The sequence below is a fragment of the Prionailurus viverrinus genome, chromosome A1, assembly GCF_022837055.1.
Source record: "Prionailurus viverrinus isolate Anna chromosome A1, UM_Priviv_1.0, whole genome shotgun sequence".
Classification (NCBI taxonomy): domain Eukaryota; kingdom Metazoa; phylum Chordata; class Mammalia; order Carnivora; family Felidae; genus Prionailurus; species Prionailurus viverrinus.
In genome coordinates this window covers 203,996,020-204,016,754 of record NC_062561.1, presented here as the reverse complement: position 1 = coordinate 204,016,754, position 20,735 = coordinate 203,996,020, and the positions used below count along the sequence as shown (strand labels likewise).

Below are 20,735 nucleotides of genomic sequence, written 5' to 3'. Positions count from 1 at the left end.
CTAGTCAGAAAGAAAATTGCCTGTAGAATTAAAAGATCTTAGAAACTGATGCCCACAATTAAACTACATTTTTTTTCTTATGAAATATGGTTGGTTAGAATTTTCTATTTCATTAACATGGGCAGAATTATTGACATATATTGAAATTACAGTCATCAAAACCCTATGTTTTTTTCACATTTAGCTAAGCTACATTTGAGTTTTGTACCTGTCTTCTCATATTAATGGAAGACCTTATGTTTTGAAAATTCATTCTATTAGACTCAGTTCATCCTCTTACATAAGATCTGCTTGTATGTGAATCTATAACTCAGCATATTAGCCATTTTGTTTTTGCTTTGTGTTAGCCACATCTTTGATGGCTTCAACTTGGTTATTATCAGTATGTTGAAAAGTTCTCAGATCATACTAATATGTTGAAAACACTCATATCTTACAGAGATCAACTGAATATCTTCTATGTTGATATCAGTCAATCTGCATTTTGGGGTGTGGGAGCAGAAAACAATCAGTTATTAACCTACTCAATTCTATTTTCTGTTAGTCCAAGTATTTAATTATAAAATATTATAAAGAACTCTGCAGAAAGCCTGGTATGAAGTGCATGTGCCAATGTAACATTCATCTCAAAAAGGACATAGTGGACTGGTATATGTACTTAGCATGGTTTTCAACAAATTTTCAACAAGACTTTTATCACCCCCCCTCCCCCATGATATCTTCTATATGAAAGAAGAAAAAAGATAAGAAGGCTGATCCGGTATGACTTGCTTTCATTAAACCAGTGCCTGCTCTGACCAAATACTGTCTTTGCTTGATGCTCACAAATAATTTCTTTTATAACTTGGTGCAGAGTCTTGCTTGGAATTAACATCAAACAGGGGCGCCTCAGTGGCTTAGTCGGTTAAGTGTCCAACTTTGGCTCAGGTCATGATCTCATGATTTGTGGGTTCAAGCCCTGTGTCGGGCTCTGTGCTGGTGTTCACAACTCAGAGGCTGGGGCCTGCTTTGGGTTCTGTGTCTCCCTCTCTCTCTGTTCCTCCCCCACTCACACTCTGTCTCTTTCTCTCTCTCAAGAGTAAATAAACATTAAAAAATAAAAAAAAAATAACATCAAACATATCAGGTTACAATTTTCAGCACCTTTCTTCATTTTCTCATTGTTAATCCAAACATTATTTACATATAGCATGGACAACCAGTTTTTTCCCCATTTTTACGGTTTATCAAAGACCCTATGCAATCAGTCCATCATATCTTCTCCAAGATATCACCATTTTAAGGTACAATTGGCATGGGCCAGGGGATTGAGCTCATTTAAAATACAAAAGTATTGACTCTGAATTCAATTCGCCTAGAGCTTATTACAGTGTATTCAGTTTAAAATATTCTGCTTTCACAGTAGATGCTATTAAACAAGACTGAAAATACTCCACTTACATTCTGTCATTTATTATTATGCCATGGATCCCAAGTGAAGGGTCTATCCATTTCCTGTCTTTGTTCCAACTATTACTAAATGCCATTAATGTTTCTTTCATTCTAAATGTTATACATAGCTACTCTAATGGGTTCAAACCATTTTCTCCAGTATTCTGTAGGAGGAAGGAAAAGAAAAGCAAAGTTACATTCAAATTCTGTTGATTTCTTTAACGAGGCTTATGCATTATAAACTTTTTCTTTCTGTGCCTTTTAATATTTCTAGCTGTATGGTATGACTGCTTCTACTTGAAGCTACATCAAATCATTTTTAAATGGGAGAATTATGAACAAATTTATAGACAAGAAAACTCAATTTTGGCTTATACATAACTACAACTATTAATAATAATTTATGTGTATTGAGCACAGAAATGTAATAAGAACTCTTCAATATATTTGGCATGCATAGGCTCCTCCATTTACTTCAAAACTTTATGAAGTAAATATAATTATCATCCCCACATTACAGATGAAGAAACTAGGACACAAATAGATTAAGTTACTTATTCAAGGTTACACAGCTAGCGAGTGTGGTAGAAACAGATGAATCTAAGCAATTGGTTCCAGAGCTTGACCATGCTTAACCCTTTATAATACCATTTCTCTTGTTTAGTTTAACGTTTATTTATTTTTGAGACAGAGACAGACACAGCATGAATGGGGGAGGGGCAGAGAGAGAGGGAGACACAGAATTGGAAGCAGGCTCCAGGCTCTGAGCCATCAGCCCAGAGCCCGACGCGGGGCTCGGACTCACAGACTGCGAGATCATGACCTGAGCTGAAGTCAGATGCTTAACCGACTGAGCCACCCAGGTGCCCCCCCCCCCCCCGTTTTTTTTAATCCTCTCACATTTAATTAGTTTAGCACCTTCTAGTATGCCCTTTTATAATATTTCTTTATTAATTTTTTGAAGTTTATTTATTTATTTTGAGAGACAGAGGGAAAGAGAGGGTGGGGGAGGGGCAGAAAGACAGAGAATCTCAAGCAGGCTCCACACTGACAGTGGGACTTGTACTTAGGAACTGTGAAATCATGACCTGCACTGAAATCAAGAGTCAGATGCTTAAGCGACTAAGCCACCCAGGCACCCCTGTTAATGTTTTCTTTATACTCTTTATTTCAGTCTTCTCCAGCATGCTAGATTTCTAGTAGGTGTATGCCTATTTGACATAGGTACTCCTCCAATTAGGTCAATTTTTTTCAAAAAGTCGTATTTCAACCATAAATTTTTGCCCACCTAATTTTATAATTTACTTTAGGATTTAAGGCATTCTGCCTAGAATATTGGAATCCAAGGCTTTGCTATGGTTATCCTTCAAATTAGTCCCTCAAGAAAGGTTTTGGTAAGCTCTATATCATGAAAATAATAAAGGAGAAGGGGATTTCTATTTTACTAATCACCTGGACATATGATTTCTTCATTCAAGGTTTCCAACAAGTCTTCATTCTTTTTTTTTTAATGTTTATTATTTATTTCTGAGAGAGACAGATAGAGCATGAGCAGAGAGGGACAGAGAGAGGGAGACACAGAATCTGAATCAGGCTCCAGGCTCTGAGCTGTCGAGCACAGAGCTTGACGTGGGGCTCGAACCCACGAAACATGAGATCATGACGCAAGCTGAAGTTGGACACTTACCCAACTGAGCCACCCAGGTGTCCCGACAAATCTTCATTCTTGCATTAATGGGAAATAAGGAACAGTACAAGTAAGGAGACTGCTGTCCTAGATCCACTTCTGTCATTAACATTCTATTTGACCTTGAGCAGATATTTTTAATGTCTTCTTCTCTATTCATAATATATTTATAACATTGGTTGTTGTATGTAAAAGTACCTTTAAAAGACAAAGAAGCTTTGTAAAATATGACACTGTAAATAATCCATTCTTTATTCACGACTGAATAAAGACAATTTGCTGAGCACAGTTGTGAATGGATGTCACAAAACTACCAGATGCATAAAGAACCAACTAGTAATAATACCTGATTACATATACAAATATTAGGATATGTGGTAGAAGTTACAACTGTTACAGAAATTACAATAGGTTATTATGAAAAGAAGTTGGCAGAAATATACCCATAAACATATTGTTTACTTACTAGATAAGACATAAAAGATCTTAATAAGAATATAGCTTAGTGGGGTGCCTGAGTGCCTCAGTTGGTTGAGCATCCAAATCTTGATTTTGGCTCAGGTCATGACCCCAGGATTGTGAGATCCAGCCCTGCATTGGGCTCAGCGCTATGAATGGAGCCTGCATAAGAATCTGTCTGTCTCTATCTCTGCCCCTCCCTCTCCTGTGTATGCTCTTAAAAAAAAAAAAAAAAAAAAAGAATTTTGCTCAGCAAAAAGAAATCTAGAATTAAGATATTAAACAAGAGTTGGCTATGATAAAGGGTATAAGTTTTTTGGTTGTTTGTTTTGTTTTGTCTTTTCCATTTGGAAGAAAGAGCAGATTCAAAGACACCTATTGACAATGCCAAATGGCCTGAATGGTTGGAACACAGCTGAAAGAAGAAAAGGCAATCTACCTATATTGTATTAGCTCTTTGACTCCTATCTCCTAATTCCATTTTTTTTCATTCTTCTGTAAAATAATTTGTGTATTCTCCTTCTTGTTTCTCTCTCAACTTTTGTGGTCATTTAATTCCCACAGAATATTAAGCCACTATGACAATTGGTCTTTTCACACAATGCAGTACGATATAAACTAAAGGAGAGAGAAATACATTAGAATACTTTAGAACATGTTACTCTCATAAATTTTCACATGTAAACAGCATTCAGATCTATCCCATATGAGGTTTCCATGTCTGTATGCTTCTTTGTATAAAAGCCTATATGTGTTTGAATCTCTTTTTCATATTTCTCTAACGAGCTTTTTTTTTAACTTTCTAATGTTCTGATAAAATAACAAATTATAGATAAATAATAACATTCTTGCGTGAAATGGAAAGTTACCCTCAGAAGAATGTTTCCATAAATGTTGTCAATTAATACATAGTCTAATCTGATTTGTCTAATATTTAGTGTGTCAAACTACTGTTGTTTTTTTTTAATTTTTCCTTAGGAATTGATGACCGAGTTGACAGCAAAATTATGAAATTGCTAGATGGAATGTAGCTATCATCTGGGATGCCTGGGTGGGTCAGTTGGTTAAGTGTCCAAATGTTGATTTCCACTCTGGTCATGATCTCAGGGCCATGGGATAGAGCCCTGCATCAAGCCAGGCATTGGGCTCCATACTGAGCTTGGACCCTGCTTAAGATTCTCTCTCTCCCTCTTTCTCTGCTCATCTATTGCTCACGTGCATGTGTGCACTCTTTCTCTCTCAAATTAAAAAAAAAGAAGAAGAAGAGGGGTGCTTCGGTGGCTCAGTCGGTTGAGCATCAGCTTAGGTCATGATCTCACAGTTTGTGAATTCAAGCCCCATGTCGGGCTTTGTGCTGACAACATGGAGCCTGGAGCTTGGAGCCTGCTTTGGATTCTGTGTCTCCCTCTCTGCCCCTCCCCCACTTGAGCTATCTGTCTGTCTCTCTCAATAATAAAGAAACATTAAAAAAAGAAGAATGTAACCATCATTTAATGGAGCAATAATGCTTTAATTTTAGTTTGGGAGCAATGGGGGACTAGTAATGGGTATCACTTAAAACGGTATTTTTCCCAACCATCTTATAATTTTATTTAACTAAGTAAATTTTTAAAAATATCAATCAATAGCTGACATTAGAACAAATGCAATAGTTTTTAAAGAATTATCTAAAGGACTAAAACATAGTTGGTGGCAAATTGAAATGGTCTAACTGAATTATGTTTTCATTCTAATACAATTGAAATAAAAGATTTTTCTACTGTAAGTCCTTTCCTAACTTGCAGGCTCTTAGATTATTACATTGATCACAATAGCAAAGGCTAACAGATACTCTGTGTGTATGTATGTGTGTGTATATACATACTTTGGTGTTCATTATAAGTAGACATTTCAATTAATATTTATTCCTATCTTTAGAATATATTTAGAGAAAAATTTTGTTGAATTTAATATGCTCTAGAAAATGCTAATGGAATATAGAAAATATATTATGGCTCATTGTTTTATATCTTTTTATGAATTACAAAAAGATGATGTCAAGTTACACAGTTTCCTAATTTTTCATCATTATCAAGCTTATACATTATCAAGCTTAGAAGAAATATTTATACAATTAGAAGAAATGTTTACGGTCCACAGATGGACTCACTCATAACTCTATGCATGGAGCATGAGAGAGCATCTTGTACAACAGAGCCACGTGTTAATTAACCCTTGCTTACATGGAGCCCTGTTTCTGAGGCACCTGGCTGGTAATACCAGAAAAGTATTTAAATGTTGGTCACATTGGGCCCACTGCTATATCCTCAAAGCATAGAGAAGTCCAGCCAATGATTCTAGCACATATTTTTAAGATTTTATCTGACAAATTGCCTACGCTCGTTGGAATGTTGTAAGGATATATGTAAAATAACTGAAATAAACTAAAGATTCATGAGCCAAATTCAATTTTTTTCATAGAATTACTCATTCCCAGAATATATTACATCTTTAAAAACAACAAAATACTTCTCGAAAATGATGGGGTATATAATGGGACTGTGAAAATGTTCATGCTAAGATTTAGAAAATGTTCTTGCTATTCTTTTCTTACATCCCTCACTTATCACATGGCTTTCTTCATGTCACCTCTGATTCTGCATCACATTCTGGGATAGCATATTTAGGTCAGTGGTAGTGGGCGGAGAAAAGAAAAGATGAAATAGGATGCAAAAAAAAAAAAAGAAAGAAAATTGTAGAGAGCCCTCCACTCTGGGAAGTAACTGTATATCTTGTCCTAAAAATTATATGAATATAGGTGACTTAATCTATATAATTCAGGTCTCTGCAAGTCTCTCTTTTCTTTAAAAGAGAGAGATATAACATCGGTCTTTTTAGAAAGAGGGGGCATTCATATGAATTACCTGATATCCATATATCTGTACATGAACTAATACGCCAGAAATAATTCATCTGCTATTCTCTTGATTCCCAGGTTGAAAACAATGTTACCATTTTATTCCAGCCTCCATCAATTTAAAACAATATTTCTCATGTTAAATCTAAGTGAGAAATTCAGAATAAGTGGGAAGATAGAATTTCTTTACCAGGTTCTTTTGGATTTATGGCAGTAGCAAAAGGAGAAACCTTAACCAACATACACATAACAAAAGCACAATGAGTTTTTCAAATCTTTTCTTATATATTGCAAGTTCTTCTAGTGGTACCACTAATGTATAGTTGCTCTCTGTCAACATGAATTGAAAGTTGATTATGACTGAAACTAAACTCTTTGCCCGTGAAGTAGAATGCTATGGTAGGGTTGGCATTAATTCAAAGGGAAATACAGATTTCATATTGCCTACCTCTGACTTTATTTAAACCAGGTAACCATTCGCTGAGTTAGATTTTTCATCTGTAAAATGGGAATGAATATGTTTTCATGTCATTCAGAATAGATAATATGATACATGTACTTTGTACTACCTTCATGTAAGTTTTCCTAACATATGTATTTAGAGAAAATATTGGACTGCAAGATATTTGGTTTCTTTTCCCAATGTTAATAGGTGTCTCTTGTTAGATAACGTAATTTAATGTATGGTGCTTCTTCTAACTATTCATTGCTTAAAACTTAAGAGGCAGTCCAAACAAGGGGGAAAAAATGTTTCGAATTTATGGATTGGTCTTATTATTGCTAGAGAAATTTAACATAGTCTGAGAAAATATATAGTTTAAGTAATATCCTTTATCTTTCTTTCTTAGGGAACTACAATTCATTTTAAAGTTTTTCTGAAATGCACATGTCATTTGAAAACAAAATACCAGATCAGAATTCATTTCCATATGTTCATTCCCATAAAAATATACATGTCTGAGAAGGAAGAACGCAGTATGTGAACTGTTTCACTTTTGCGACGAGGTCGTGTTTCTATCCAATAGAGAACAGTCACCAGGCTGGCTTTCCTAATAGGCAGAAACCAGGATGGCAAAGTAGAATCACAACACTCAGCAGGCTGCTGACCTACTTTATTATTATAACTCATAGGAGCTATGAATGCATTTTTTCCCAGTAAAGCTAAATAGTGATTTGTCAGCAAATTAGTTACCTTTGTTAGGACTTTTAAAAAATTCTGTTAAGGCAATACATTCTATTTTTAAAAAGTCAACAATATAATAATACAATTTCCAATTTATAGAATTTCAAATCAAAAACACTTTGCTAGACTTCAAGAGAGGAGAGATATATCTTTCATTCTTAGTTATATTATCTTGGTTATATTGTTTGAATCATTACTTAACTAGTTAATTGGGCTTTGTAAAACAAAAAGTTAACCTATTTTAATTTTGTCTTTATACATTTTCTAGACTATCAATAGATAATATCTCACATTTCGATGTTCCAATGTTCTACTTGTATATGGGGATTTGCATATAAGCAATGTAAATCCCGTTTTTTCCCAAATCATTTGCTTGAAACAGGGATACCAATAAACAATTCTTTGTACCCAAGCACCCCCAAAACACATTAATTTTAGTCATTACAGTCTGTGAGCTAGAAGTGACTGACCTGTCTCAGTCCCCAGTCTGTTGAAGATTCCGGATACAAATCCAGCTGATAGTAGTTGAAATAAATGTGTCTCTATTTTGTCTCTCCCCATCTTTTTTTATGCTCCTCATAGACTTTATCTAAGTTCACACAAAGCTGCCACTACCACACCCTTGTGTGAATTAGAAAAAAGTAGTGCTTTCTGGGCGGCTAAATTAGGAAAACAAAAAAAGTGGTTTGTAAGAATGGCTACACTTTCAGGTGTATGTAGCTTGGCAAGGAAGAGGGCAGCATTTAGCTAGCACTTTCCCCTTGTTTAGGAGTGTTTGGGCAGTGCGTACATTTCAGAGGTCTCAATTCAAATGCATATTAAGGGCTTTTGCACATAATTTTCTATTCCCTTAGATTAGAAAATCAAAAATTTAAATCTCTACTCTATAGTTTTCTGCACCTAGAATGAAGTGGAGTGAATGAAAGCTTGTTTGAGTGTAAGCCCTATGAGGGCAGAAACATCCTCATTCTCTAGAGTATGCATGTTCAGTGCCAAAGAGAATGCCTGGCCTAAAGCAAGTACTCAATAAATTACCTAAATGAAAGAATAAATAATACACACTCATTTCATAGTTGAACTACAGGAACGTTGTGTGATTTGCCTAAAATCTTAGAAGTTTTAATGTTAGAGGAGATTCCGGAATGTGTGTCTCTAAATTCAATTCCGCCAGATTTTTCCCTTCCTATTCTGTTGTCTAAATGAATCAGGATAAGCTGTGTTATGTTGTGGACTGCAAACTAAAAGGATGCCTCTGGAGAGAGAGGGGAGAAAAAAAAAAAAAGAACTGGAGGGTTGCAAACCAGCTTTTCAATGCTTAGACAAATGAGTGAAATATGATACTAGCACTCAGAGCCTACTGAACATAACCAGCAGAGGACCCCATCAGAGGAAGAGAGTTAGAGAATGTGGAGTGTGTGACCATTTGGTTATTAGTAATACACTAATAATTTGAGATACATTGTCTCAAATAAAAATGAAATTCTGTAGTAATCTAGATTTTCCAATCAAATCTCTTACTTTCTCCAAACAGATATTATTAAATAGACAATTTGAGACATTTTATATATCTTATTTTCTGATATTCTTAGTTAGTATGGTTATATAAGTTATATAAACTTCATAAATTTTGGGTATTTTTATACTTACCTCTGAAGAAATAGTTTGATGTACAAATTACTAAAGCAAAAACTATCCAAGGAAGAACATATAAATGCATAACATAATAACTTCTTTACATATAATTTTCACATATGCTATATAATTACCTTTTTAGCATATACCACTAATATTTACTTAGCAACATATGCAAGGTTGGCATAGGAATTGTGGGGCATGCAGATACTGATTGAGACATACTGTCTGCCCTCTAGAATAGCATCCCTCAAGATGAGGAATGCACATGTTCCTTCAAATCACAACAAAATGAAACATCATAATAAACATTATAATAACCATCATATAATATATACATAATAAAACATAGACTAAATAAATTAAAAATATAATAAACAATATAATAAATGAGTTGGCTTAAATTATTTTGATTATATTACTCAAACAAATATAACAAGAAAACTAGATATGTTTCTTATCCTTATAATTCTTATAAGGTTAAAAAACATAAATTTACAAATCAAATACTAACAAAATAATAAATCAATAAGCATATCTAAAATAAATTCACTGTGATGGATAATGTTTTGCTGAAACCCAACAGTTGCATACAATGTAAATTTAGTGCTATTATGGCACTAGTTTTACAGATTAGTTTCACACACTACAATACAATTGTGTGCTATATAAGGAGTGACTTAGTTTTCAAGTCCATCTCTCCATTTTGACTATGGTGAAAATTCGGTACAACATTTAATATGATGTCATTTACCCTTCATTTGATAGAAATGGATCATTAATCATTAAGCCCATAAGCCAGAATTATTTTATATGGCGCAACGTACTTCAACTAGAAAAGCAAAACCATCCTGTCGGTTGCCTTTTAGTTTAGTTTTGCAAAACTAAAAGGCACCTGACAGAATGGGAGAAGATATTTGCAAATGACATATCAGATAAAAGGTTAGTATCCAAAATGTACAAAGAACTTATCAAACTCAACACCCAAAAAACAAATAATCCAGTGAAGAAATGGATAAAAGACATGAACAGACACTTCTCCAAGGAAGACATCCAGATGGCCAACCAACACATGAAAAATCACTTATCATCAGGGAAATACAGATCAAAACTACAATGAGATACCACCTTACATCTGTCAGAATGGCTAACATTAACAACTCAGGCAACAACAGATGTTGGTGAGGATGTGGAGAAAGAGGATCTCTCTTGCATTGTTGGTGGCAATGCAAGCTGGTGCAGCCACTCTGGAAAACAGTATGGAGGTTCCTCAAAAAACTAAAAATAGAACTACGCTACGACCCAGCAATTGCACTACTAGGCATTTATCCATGGGATACAGGTGTGCTGTTTCGAAGGGACACATGCACTCCCATGTTTATAGCAGCACTATCAACAATAGCCAAAGTATGGAAAGAGCACAAATGGCCATCGACTGATGAATGGATAAAGAAGATGTGGTATATATATACAATGGAGTATTACTTGGCAATCAAAAAGAATGAAATCTTGCCATTTGCAACTACGTGGATGGAACTGGAGGATATTATGCTGTGAAATTAGTCAGAGAAAGACAAAAATCATATGACTTCATTCATATGAGGACTTTAAGGGATAAAACAGATGAACATAAGGGAAGGGAAACAAAAAAAATATAAAAACAGGGAGAGGGACAAAATAGAAGAAACTCATAAATATGGAGAACAAACTGAGGGCTGCTGGAAGGGTTGTGGGAGGGGGGATGGGCTAAAAGGGTAAAGGGCATTAAGGAATCTACTCCTGAAATCATTGTTGCACTATATGCTAACTAATTTGGATGTAAATTTTAAAAAATAAAAAATAAGGTTAAAAAAAAAAGCAAAATCAGATTCCATATTTAGGGCATTCAGATGATTGTAGATTCATAAAAGGTTTACCTTGTAACCTTTCACACTACCACCAATATATATGCATGCATTCACAAATCACTGGGAGAAAACCCATGGACTCCCTGAGAATAAACCTGCAGACTTCAGTTAGAGAAACACAGCTACAGGAACATATTATTTAGCTGCAAATCCTTCTTTATTCTGTAAAGTCACTCCCTAAATTATGTCAAAATTAATATGTAAATTCAAAATGCATCATAGTTTTTATTTTCTTAGGTTTTTAAAATGAATATTTCATGATTTTATAATATAAACCAAAAACTATTATCTCTACTCAGTTTAATAATGAGCTATTATGATTTTAGTGTGATATATCTAAAAACATAATCACAAAATATGAGAATGACAAGATTTTCAAAATTAATTTTATTAGATATTAATTATCTGACCAATCCAAGATATTCATTTAGGCAGAATTCTATAACTCAAATATTTCTTGAATGAAATATTCTATATGAAAGGATATATTAAAAATAAATGCAGAGCAAGATAAATCCCTGGTTAAGTTGGATTTTGCAAGTCAATATCTCCCACCTCATGAATTCAAGTAGCCCTCTGTGGTTGGTGTTTGAGCTTTTAAAAAATAGCTTTTAAAGAATTCTTTCAGTGAGGAATTTTTAAAGACTGCAAAGGAGTTAGCTGACAGGAACTGGAACTACATCTACAGACTTAACTGCAGATTAGAAACAGTTAACATAAGAATATAAATATAAAGAACAAATTACCAGTTATCGATACAGTAGTTATTGCATTATTCTGAATTTCTCATTATAGGACATATATGGGTAACTAGCTGGTGATATACAGGTAAGAATAAAGATATAAATACAAATGTGTTTAAGAAAGATTGAAAATACATATAAAGAGACAAGTATATACATATACATGAAAATATGGTTAAGGAGGATTTAAAATAATATTTAAGAATATAAATCATTTAGGAATGCAATATATGAAAAAGGAGGGTGTAAAGAATCTGTCCAACACTCTAATCTTTACCATAAATTATTTAGTATCAATGTCAACTGTCATAGTATAATTGTCATAGTATAATTGCCAAGAATGACTAATATTCATGTCTGCATCTATCCTGGCTTCTCACTTTTTGCCTTCCCAATCTGATTTTGCTTGTCCTACATCTACATCTCATATCGGTCTTATTTAGTGTCAGAGCTCAAAAGCTGACTTTCGAGTGACTTTCTACTGCAACTGGGGTGACTACAGGTTTCATTTCTTGCCATTACTTTCCTTAACTATCTTTTTACAATCTATGCGACAAGATACTCTAATGTGTTTTAGAACAGAAATTACAGAATCTGATAGGCATTCTAATCTTGGTTCCATTGATCTACTAACCTTTAGCTTTAGCTAAAGTTTAGCTAAACTTTAGCTACTAACCTCTAAAAATGTCAGGTTTCTGGACTGTCAAATGGGAGATAACAGTGCTCAACTCATTCTGTTGCTATGAGGACGAAATACAAGTGTATCTATTTTCTTAAATTTTTTTAATGTTTATTTATTTTTGAGAGAGAAACAGACAGATAGAGTGTGAGTGGGGAGGGCCAGAGAAAGAGGGAGACACAGAATCAGAAGCAGGCTCTAGGAGCTGAGCTGTCACCACAGAGACCGACATGGAACTCGAACCCATGGACTGCGAGATCATGACCTGAGCCGAAGTCAGACACTTAACTGACTGAGCCACCCAGGCGCCCCATTACAAGTGTATTTCAAAGCACAGGGGTTTGTATACAGTAAGCAAGATATACACATGTCAGGTGCTTTTATCTTATATTGGATTTTTACTTCTTTTTTTTTTTTTAAATTTTTTTTTCAACGTTTATTTATTTTTGGGACAGAGAGAGACAGAGCATGAACGGGCGAGGGGCAGAGAGAGAGGGAGACACAGAATTGGAAACAGGCTCCAGGCTCTGAGCCATCAGCCCAGAGCCCGACGCGGGGCTCGAACTCACGGACCGCGAGATCATGACCTGGCTGAAGTCGGACGCTCAACCGACTGTGCCACCCAGGCGCCCCAGGATTTTTACTTCTTTATGACTCCCTTATTGTATAAATACACTTTGTTTTGTTGTGATGGAAGACTTTCCAGAATTTGATAGTTTTAGGATAGAAAAAATGATATCTTCAAGGTCAAGTGATACCATGGGGATTCCCCATAGATACGAAAATTGTCTTTTTAATGGTCATCACCTTCATATCACTAATAGTCACAAAATATATCTGGTCTCTAGGGTTGAACACAGACTTAACTGTTTCCTACCCTTGACATTAAAATTAGACATGAAAATATTGTCAAATAAATGTGAAAGAAAGAGCTGATTTCATAAGTAAATTTGCCCCGCAAAAAAGACTCAAGAAAAAAACCTGTAAACTCTGTAAAGGTATTTTGTATGACATTAAGATATAATAATAAAAGTTTGACTATGTTAAATACAAACACACAAACTCACAAAGAGCACATGCAGACACATTTAAAAATGATCAAGATACTAAAACTTTTCTTCATTAAATTTGCTTAGCACTGGATATATTAAGTAGCATATTGCTCTATATTACAATTTCACAAGTATATGCCCTTTATGGACACCCCCAAATAACCCTTTTACTATTTTAATGAAGACCATTGTGATTTTTCCTGAAAGATACCTAAGAGAAATTTAAACAATAATTACTTGCTAACTTAAATATTAGTTGCTGCCGGTGAAGAATCATCCTTTGGTAGTAGCAGTAGTGTTTCTATACTATACACTCTGTTAGTAGTCAGAATATAAGAGCTGTTGCTTTTTTTCTCCCCATCCCCCAATATCTTAATAATGTCTTCATAAGTTTTCCTTCAGTGATAAGTAACAATCAGACAGACCTATAACTAAGAAGGTTTCATAGTTTTGAAAAGTGACTGGATCAAATGCTTGCTTTAATGTTTAGGTGCAGAAACAAAAATAGAACAGGTATTTCTCCAATGAACTTTCAAAAATGAGGCTAGATTACAATAAACTACTCTATCAGGCACTGTTCTAGGCACTAAGTACAGAACAAAACAGACAAATTCTTTAACCTAATGGAATTGACATTCTGTGTAGAGACACAGACAAATATAAATCACAGACTGTGTGTGTGTGTGTGTGTGTGTGTGTGTGTGTGTGTGAGAGAGAGAGAGAGAGAGAGAGAGAGAGTGTTACTAAATATTTTTAAGATAAAATATAAACCAGTTGGTTTATATTATATATATATATATAAAATATTATCTATATAGTAGACAGAGTGGTCACACAGTGGCTTCTGTGAGGCAGTGACATTTAAGTAGGTACAAACAAAATGAAGGAGAGATCCAGGTGATTATCAAGTCTCAAACAAAGGAGATAAAAGAATACAGAAGGCAGGGAGAGGGAGGGTAGGAAGGAGGGAGGAAAATAGGTAGTCACGAAGAGAGAAAGAAAAGAAGACCAGACTTCTTAACATGTGATGTAAACCACTCTTTTCTTCAAATATGAACCCTGAGCTATTGTTGTTAGAAGAAAAAAAAATGTATGTTCTTAAGATGTCTATGTCATTTCTACAATAATAAGCCCAGAAATTAATATGGAACACTTCAAGAAAAAAAGGGGGTATTTGATTTATGCCAAAGTTAAAGTTTTGTTAAAGTCTCATAAAATTTATCTTCCATAAAATGTCACATGTAAGAGAAGTCTAGTCCAAAGTATAGGTAGCTTAAACAATATTTTATTATATTAATGTAATTAAAATGCTATATATGAAGAAAATATGAGAACTTACATCAAAGGAGAACAAATCTTTGTGAATATATAAATTAAAAATACTCACTAGTGTTTCAATTCCTTTGTAAGTATTGTATAATGTAGATCAAAATGCATGTTTTTTTTTAAAAGAACACATGTCCTTAGCATTAAATGTGACTGTGAATATACCTGTGTAAATCAAATTTTTATTTACCAGATTTTTAAATATTTAAATATCTTTCAGGGTAAAGTGTACACCTGAAACTAATGTAACATGTCTATACTCAAATAAAAAAAATTAAAAATTAAAAATAAAGGCTTTACTTTATTTATTCCCTGTCTTCCCTGTCTTCCCTAGCAAAAAGTACTATCTGAGATATCATGCACATCATACAGATCTCATTGCGCCTATACTGTTGAACACATCTCTATATGTTTTAACAACACCTAGAATTGCATGTCTCAAGTGCAGTAAATGCCAAAATCAAGTTGAAAGAAAGGAGTTATTCCAAGCAGTAGGTAGTTTTAGAAGAACATTGCACCACGATTATATGTATGTGAGAGTGTACGTGAACCTTTGAAATAAAATGTCTTCCATATACACAGACTAAGATACCTAAAAATAGATCCTGTAACATATACATCCCCAGAACCATTTCGTGTGACATTTAGTTGTAGAAAAAGCAATAGAACATTTTATTTTACATCCATGAAAGCCAAATTAAGTTTTCTCCAAACATTTACAGAGAAGAAATTAGACCATTCTGACATAAATACTTAGAACTTTTTGGCAAAACACTGAATACGCAGAGTATAAAATAACACGAATTACTTACAACCATTTCATTCAGAGACACCCAGCAGTCCGGTGGGAAGTCCTGCAGTAGTGGGACTAAGAACTGAAGACAGCCATCCCAGTGGCACAGAAGCAACATCATGCCGATGAGGTTAAAAATTCTCACCACCGCACTGGCAAGGTCATACGTCATGTGGAAAATCTGTTGACCAAAATATAAAATCAATCCTTATAATTCTTATCATCAATTTTCTTTAAAGTGAAGAATACTATCAATGTTGGTAGACACTGACATTATGTAGTGTAAGTATTGATTTAATAAAAATATGTAAAGAACTTTACAAAGAGAAACAGAGGTTACATTTCTTTACCTTTACCTTGAGGCCTGGCACTCTGCTTTCTGAGAATTGCAACCAGATGTGGGTTCTCCACAAAGTACAGGGATAACATAAACACATTAAATGCATGGATCATGTTTTATAAAGCATTTGTTGGGCTGATTTTCATTTAATGTCCTTCTGCACATTTTGGCAATGCTGTTTTAAAGAAGTTAACAAATTTGACCCTCTTCCCTGAATCTCATCCCTATTAAAGGATTTGTTAACGGGCCAAAAAAATAATACCAAACAAAACCACAATGACTGAAAACCAGTGTCAAAAATAGATTAATTTCAAAATATAAAATAATATTGAGATTTAACTGCAGTTAACTTTATAGCTATATGAATGTAGGTACTCCTTTTATTGAATATGAGTAGTGGCCTCTGAGATAAAAGCTTGTCTGAATTTGGATAAAATACAATTGGGTCTCACTTTTAAAAAAATAAAATTGTTACTTCCCTTTCCTGTGAATCTTTCTTATTTATATTTTCATGAAATCCAATATGACAGGTAAGATTATTTCAGAAATTACAAAAATTATGACAAATCAATGATCTCTATCATAATTTTAGAATTGTGAACTTACATATAGCTCGATATCTATAACTTTTCATCCATCCAGTTATTACAAGAAATAAAACTAGAACCTTAATCCTTCCTTTAGTAGCTCATATATTATATCACTCTCTACTGCTAATATTTCTGCTTATATTTTACCTACTCTAGAATAACAAAACCCACTTGGGAGCAGACCTACATTCTAGAATAAACTTTTTTTTCCTAATTGTTAAAAAGCTACTGAGTCAATAAAATTAATAAATATGCATAAATACACAAAGAAACAACACCTTGAGGTATTCAGATGCACATTGTTATAATTCAACAAAAGAATCATCTATTTTTGAAGTAATGAGGACACCATGGATTGAAAAATTATCTGAGAAACAGAAAAAAAACCCCACAAATTTTCTGTTTTGATTTAGAAACTATATCTTGTAAGTTAATGCCTATAATTCTTTAAAAAAATTTTTAAGTTTATTCATTTTTGAGAGAGAGAGAGAGAGAGAGACAGAGCATGAGCAAGGGAGGGGCAGAGAGAGGGAGACACAGAATCTGAAGCAGGCTCCAGGCTCTGAGCTGTCAGCACAGAGACCGATGCGGGGCTTGAACTCACCAACCGAGAGATCATGACGTGAGCCGAAGTCACTCAACCGACTGAGCCACCCAGGCTATGTCTATGTCCCTAATGTCTATAATTCCTAAGAGATACATACTGATATACGTAGAGGTAACATAACAGGACAGCTGGGATTTTGCTTTTATAAAATCACCAAATCAGTCTTTAATTAAATGTTTTTCACTTTGATACATTTTGTATTGGCCATTAATTCGTTCTTTAAACAATCTTCCTTTTTGACATAGTAATTATAGTGAGAATTCTCACTTTCTTTGTGGGAATATACACAGTTCTGAATTCCTTTTAAAAGTAAGATAGGGGTCCTAGATTTTAAAGGCAACAGATCACATATTTTTATATTCAGACAGCTATCCACAGAACAATGAATTTTAAAGAATTAAGAATTTTATTTTCCTCTAAGTTACTTTTTAATTTGGTTTTGTATTTGGCAAACCCATAGAAAAGTCCTTTCAATGTTATTCCCTCTGATCTTCCTTGGTCACTAAATTTAAAAACAAAAAACTTACCAAAAATTTCATCAATAATTTCTCATTAGAAGTAATACAATAAAGCATAATAAAAAAGCTTTCTGTTATTAAAGTAGTAAACTAAACCCAACATGGATTTAAACATTTTCTATTTAGTACTAGAACCCTATAAATATTTATCTAAGTATTTCCTGACAAAATGGTTCAATATGGGTTTTGGGTAAGTGTTGCATTGCCGTGAAATAGGGTTAAGTTGCAGAATATAAGCTTCTGGATCAAACAGGAACTAATCACCTTTCAACCTAATTACCTGAAGTAAACAATATCTGAAACTCTCTGCCAAAGTCTATAAATTATAAGCATGTGGGCAAACATGTAATTATGAGACCTTAGAGTGAAGTCTGGGATGTTATAGAGGACTAGGTCCCATTCTTTATACATCTGGCTTTTATGGCTTTACCACTTTCTTTGTGAGGAATTAGATTCTTTTTTGTGGGATTTTATGAGATTATTTATTGTAATTAATAGCACATGCTGTAATTCAACAATTCCTTTAAGAAAATGCTATTATTCCTGAAATGTTTCCAGAGAAATATAATTACCATTTTCATAAAGGAAGTTAATGGTGACATAAGGTCTTTCATTACATATTAGAAATACATTGTTTTGTTTTGTTTTGTTTTGCTTCCATGTGATTCCTGGACTCCTATTATAACAAGATAAGCCCTGGAATTACTATTTCCAACCTCATAGTATTAGTAGACATAAATCTACTAATGCTAGATTTATATACTAACCCTGCTGTATAGACAATGTTCAATACACTGAAATGAATTTCCTCCTTTTTGGTCTTTAACATTCTGTGTTCAAAAGTAATTTGACTTTTTGGAGCTATCCCCAAATCTTACTTTGGAAGAGGCAAAGTAAGTTGCCTGTTTTGACACTGGTCAATACCCAGAGGCTAATTTCAAATAGGCAAATCCACGTATCTCCATCTTGATTTATCTACCTAACAAAAGAACATCATAATGTATGTAGTATTACTTTTGATGTACACCTGAATGTGCAGAGTGCTTAGGCCCAAACTAATTGTCTCTTGAGCTCTTATTAACTAATACACTCTGGCAGGCATAATCATCTCATTGACTGGTTGCTGAGACTATGAAAGGCTCTGTTAAAACCTTGTTCACAGAAGATATGGAATAAGAAAACTATTCCTTTATGGGAGCACATACGTCTACAGATAGACACATTAACCAAAGAAGGAAAAATCTAATCTAATTCATGCAGAGCCACAACGTCTTATTGTCTAAGGGCAGCTTGTAGGATAAATGTAAGTGTGACTTTACTCAAATTCCTGATCAAAGAGCTGATACCACTGATTAATATTCTCAGGGTTTTTTTTTTCCATCTACAAGGTAGACATCCTTAAGTGATATATTCCCATCTAAATCAATTGTCTTAACGCTACTGCATGCAAACCCAACTTCACAGAAAAATGGCACCATATATGACACTCAATGAACTGTCGAATGAATGAGAATGCTGCAGGGATTTAACAATAATAGCAGAAACAACTTTAGATGATCTTCACAGTGGAAAGCTTTTGCTTTTGTGTTTTAAACCAGGGAATTTAAGAAAAGAAAACTTTATTATTTCCTACCTTCCAAGTAATCTAACTTGACTTGAAACCTGATTTGAGTGCTCACAATGTACGTAGCAGAAAGACAGGTTGCTCTGACTACTCTCAATATGCTGCCAAGTGGTACTTATAAGAGTCAACAACAACAACAAAAAAGAATTAAGGTAAGTTTCTAAAGCAGCTCTTTATTTTTATTTTCACAAAACCTAGACTACAAAATACGTCAGTGGAAGGCTCTGTGCTTTGCATTTGTCCAGCTCAGAACATCGTGTTGTTCATATGACTTCAATGAAAGGAAAGATCTGGTAACAAATTCTCACTGGATTCTTTTTATAATATTGTAGTTCTAGAATTCTGCCCAGTTGGAGTTTAATGACTCCAGACAGGATAGGCAATTAACTCTCCAAAACTGAAGAATGCTCTGAGTTAGATAATTTGATTCAGAATCCCCAATTGTGCCCTAATATTTGCAAAAGTGTTTACCATGATTTTTGTTATTCCATCTTGTTTTTGAAAGGTTAAATCCCAAACTGTGCTATATGGCAGATACCCATAAATTAGCTGAGTTCTTTCAAAACATGTCCACATACTTTCTTAATGTTTGTTTATTTTTGACAGAGAGACAGACAGAGCACCAGCAGGGGAGGGGCAGAAAGAGAGGGAGACACAGAATCCAAAGCAGGCTCCGGGCTCTGAGGTGTCAGCACAGAGCCCAATGTGGGGCTGGAGCTCATGAACCTTGAGAACATGACCTGGGCTGAAGTCTGATGCTTAACTAGCTAAGCCACCCAAGACACCCCTGTCCACAACTTTCTTGATATACTGGATTCAGGGGTTTTCCAGTCTAATAGCCAGATAATGATCAATGGGCCTTAACTATCTTTAAGCACTTGATGTATTATGTTTTACCTAACCACACAAATTATCAAAATTGATTTAAGACTTTTCATAAAAACAAATAATCCAGTGAAGAAATGGGCAGAAAACATGAATAGACACTTCTCTAAAGAAGACATCCGGACGGCCAACAGGCACATGAAAAGATGCTCAACATCACTCCTCGTCAGGGAAATACAAATCGAAACCACCCTCAGATATCACCTCATGCCAGTCAGAGTGGCCAAAATGAACAGATCAGGAGACTATAGATGCTGGCGAGGATGTGGAGAAACGGGAACCCTCCTGCACTGCTGGTGGGAATGCAAACTGGTGCAGCTGCTCTGGAAAACAGTGTGGAGGTTCCTCAAAAAATTAAAAATAGACCTACCCTATGACCCAGC

At 34.4% G+C, this 20,735-nt stretch overlaps 1 protein-coding gene across 1 annotated transcript in view; it reads right to left on the bottom strand.

The window, feature by feature from the left end:
- HCN1 (hyperpolarization activated cyclic nucleotide gated potassium channel 1) overlaps window positions 1-20,735 on the bottom strand; it is a 399,603-nt gene that overhangs the window by 159,488 nt on the left and 219,380 nt on the right. Inside the window, exon 3 of the mRNA XM_047866836.1 lies at window positions 15,808-15,969. Coding sequence (XP_047722792.1) covers window positions 15,808-15,969 — 162 coding nt within the window. The remainder of the gene's footprint in view (window positions 1-15,807; window positions 15,970-20,735) is intronic.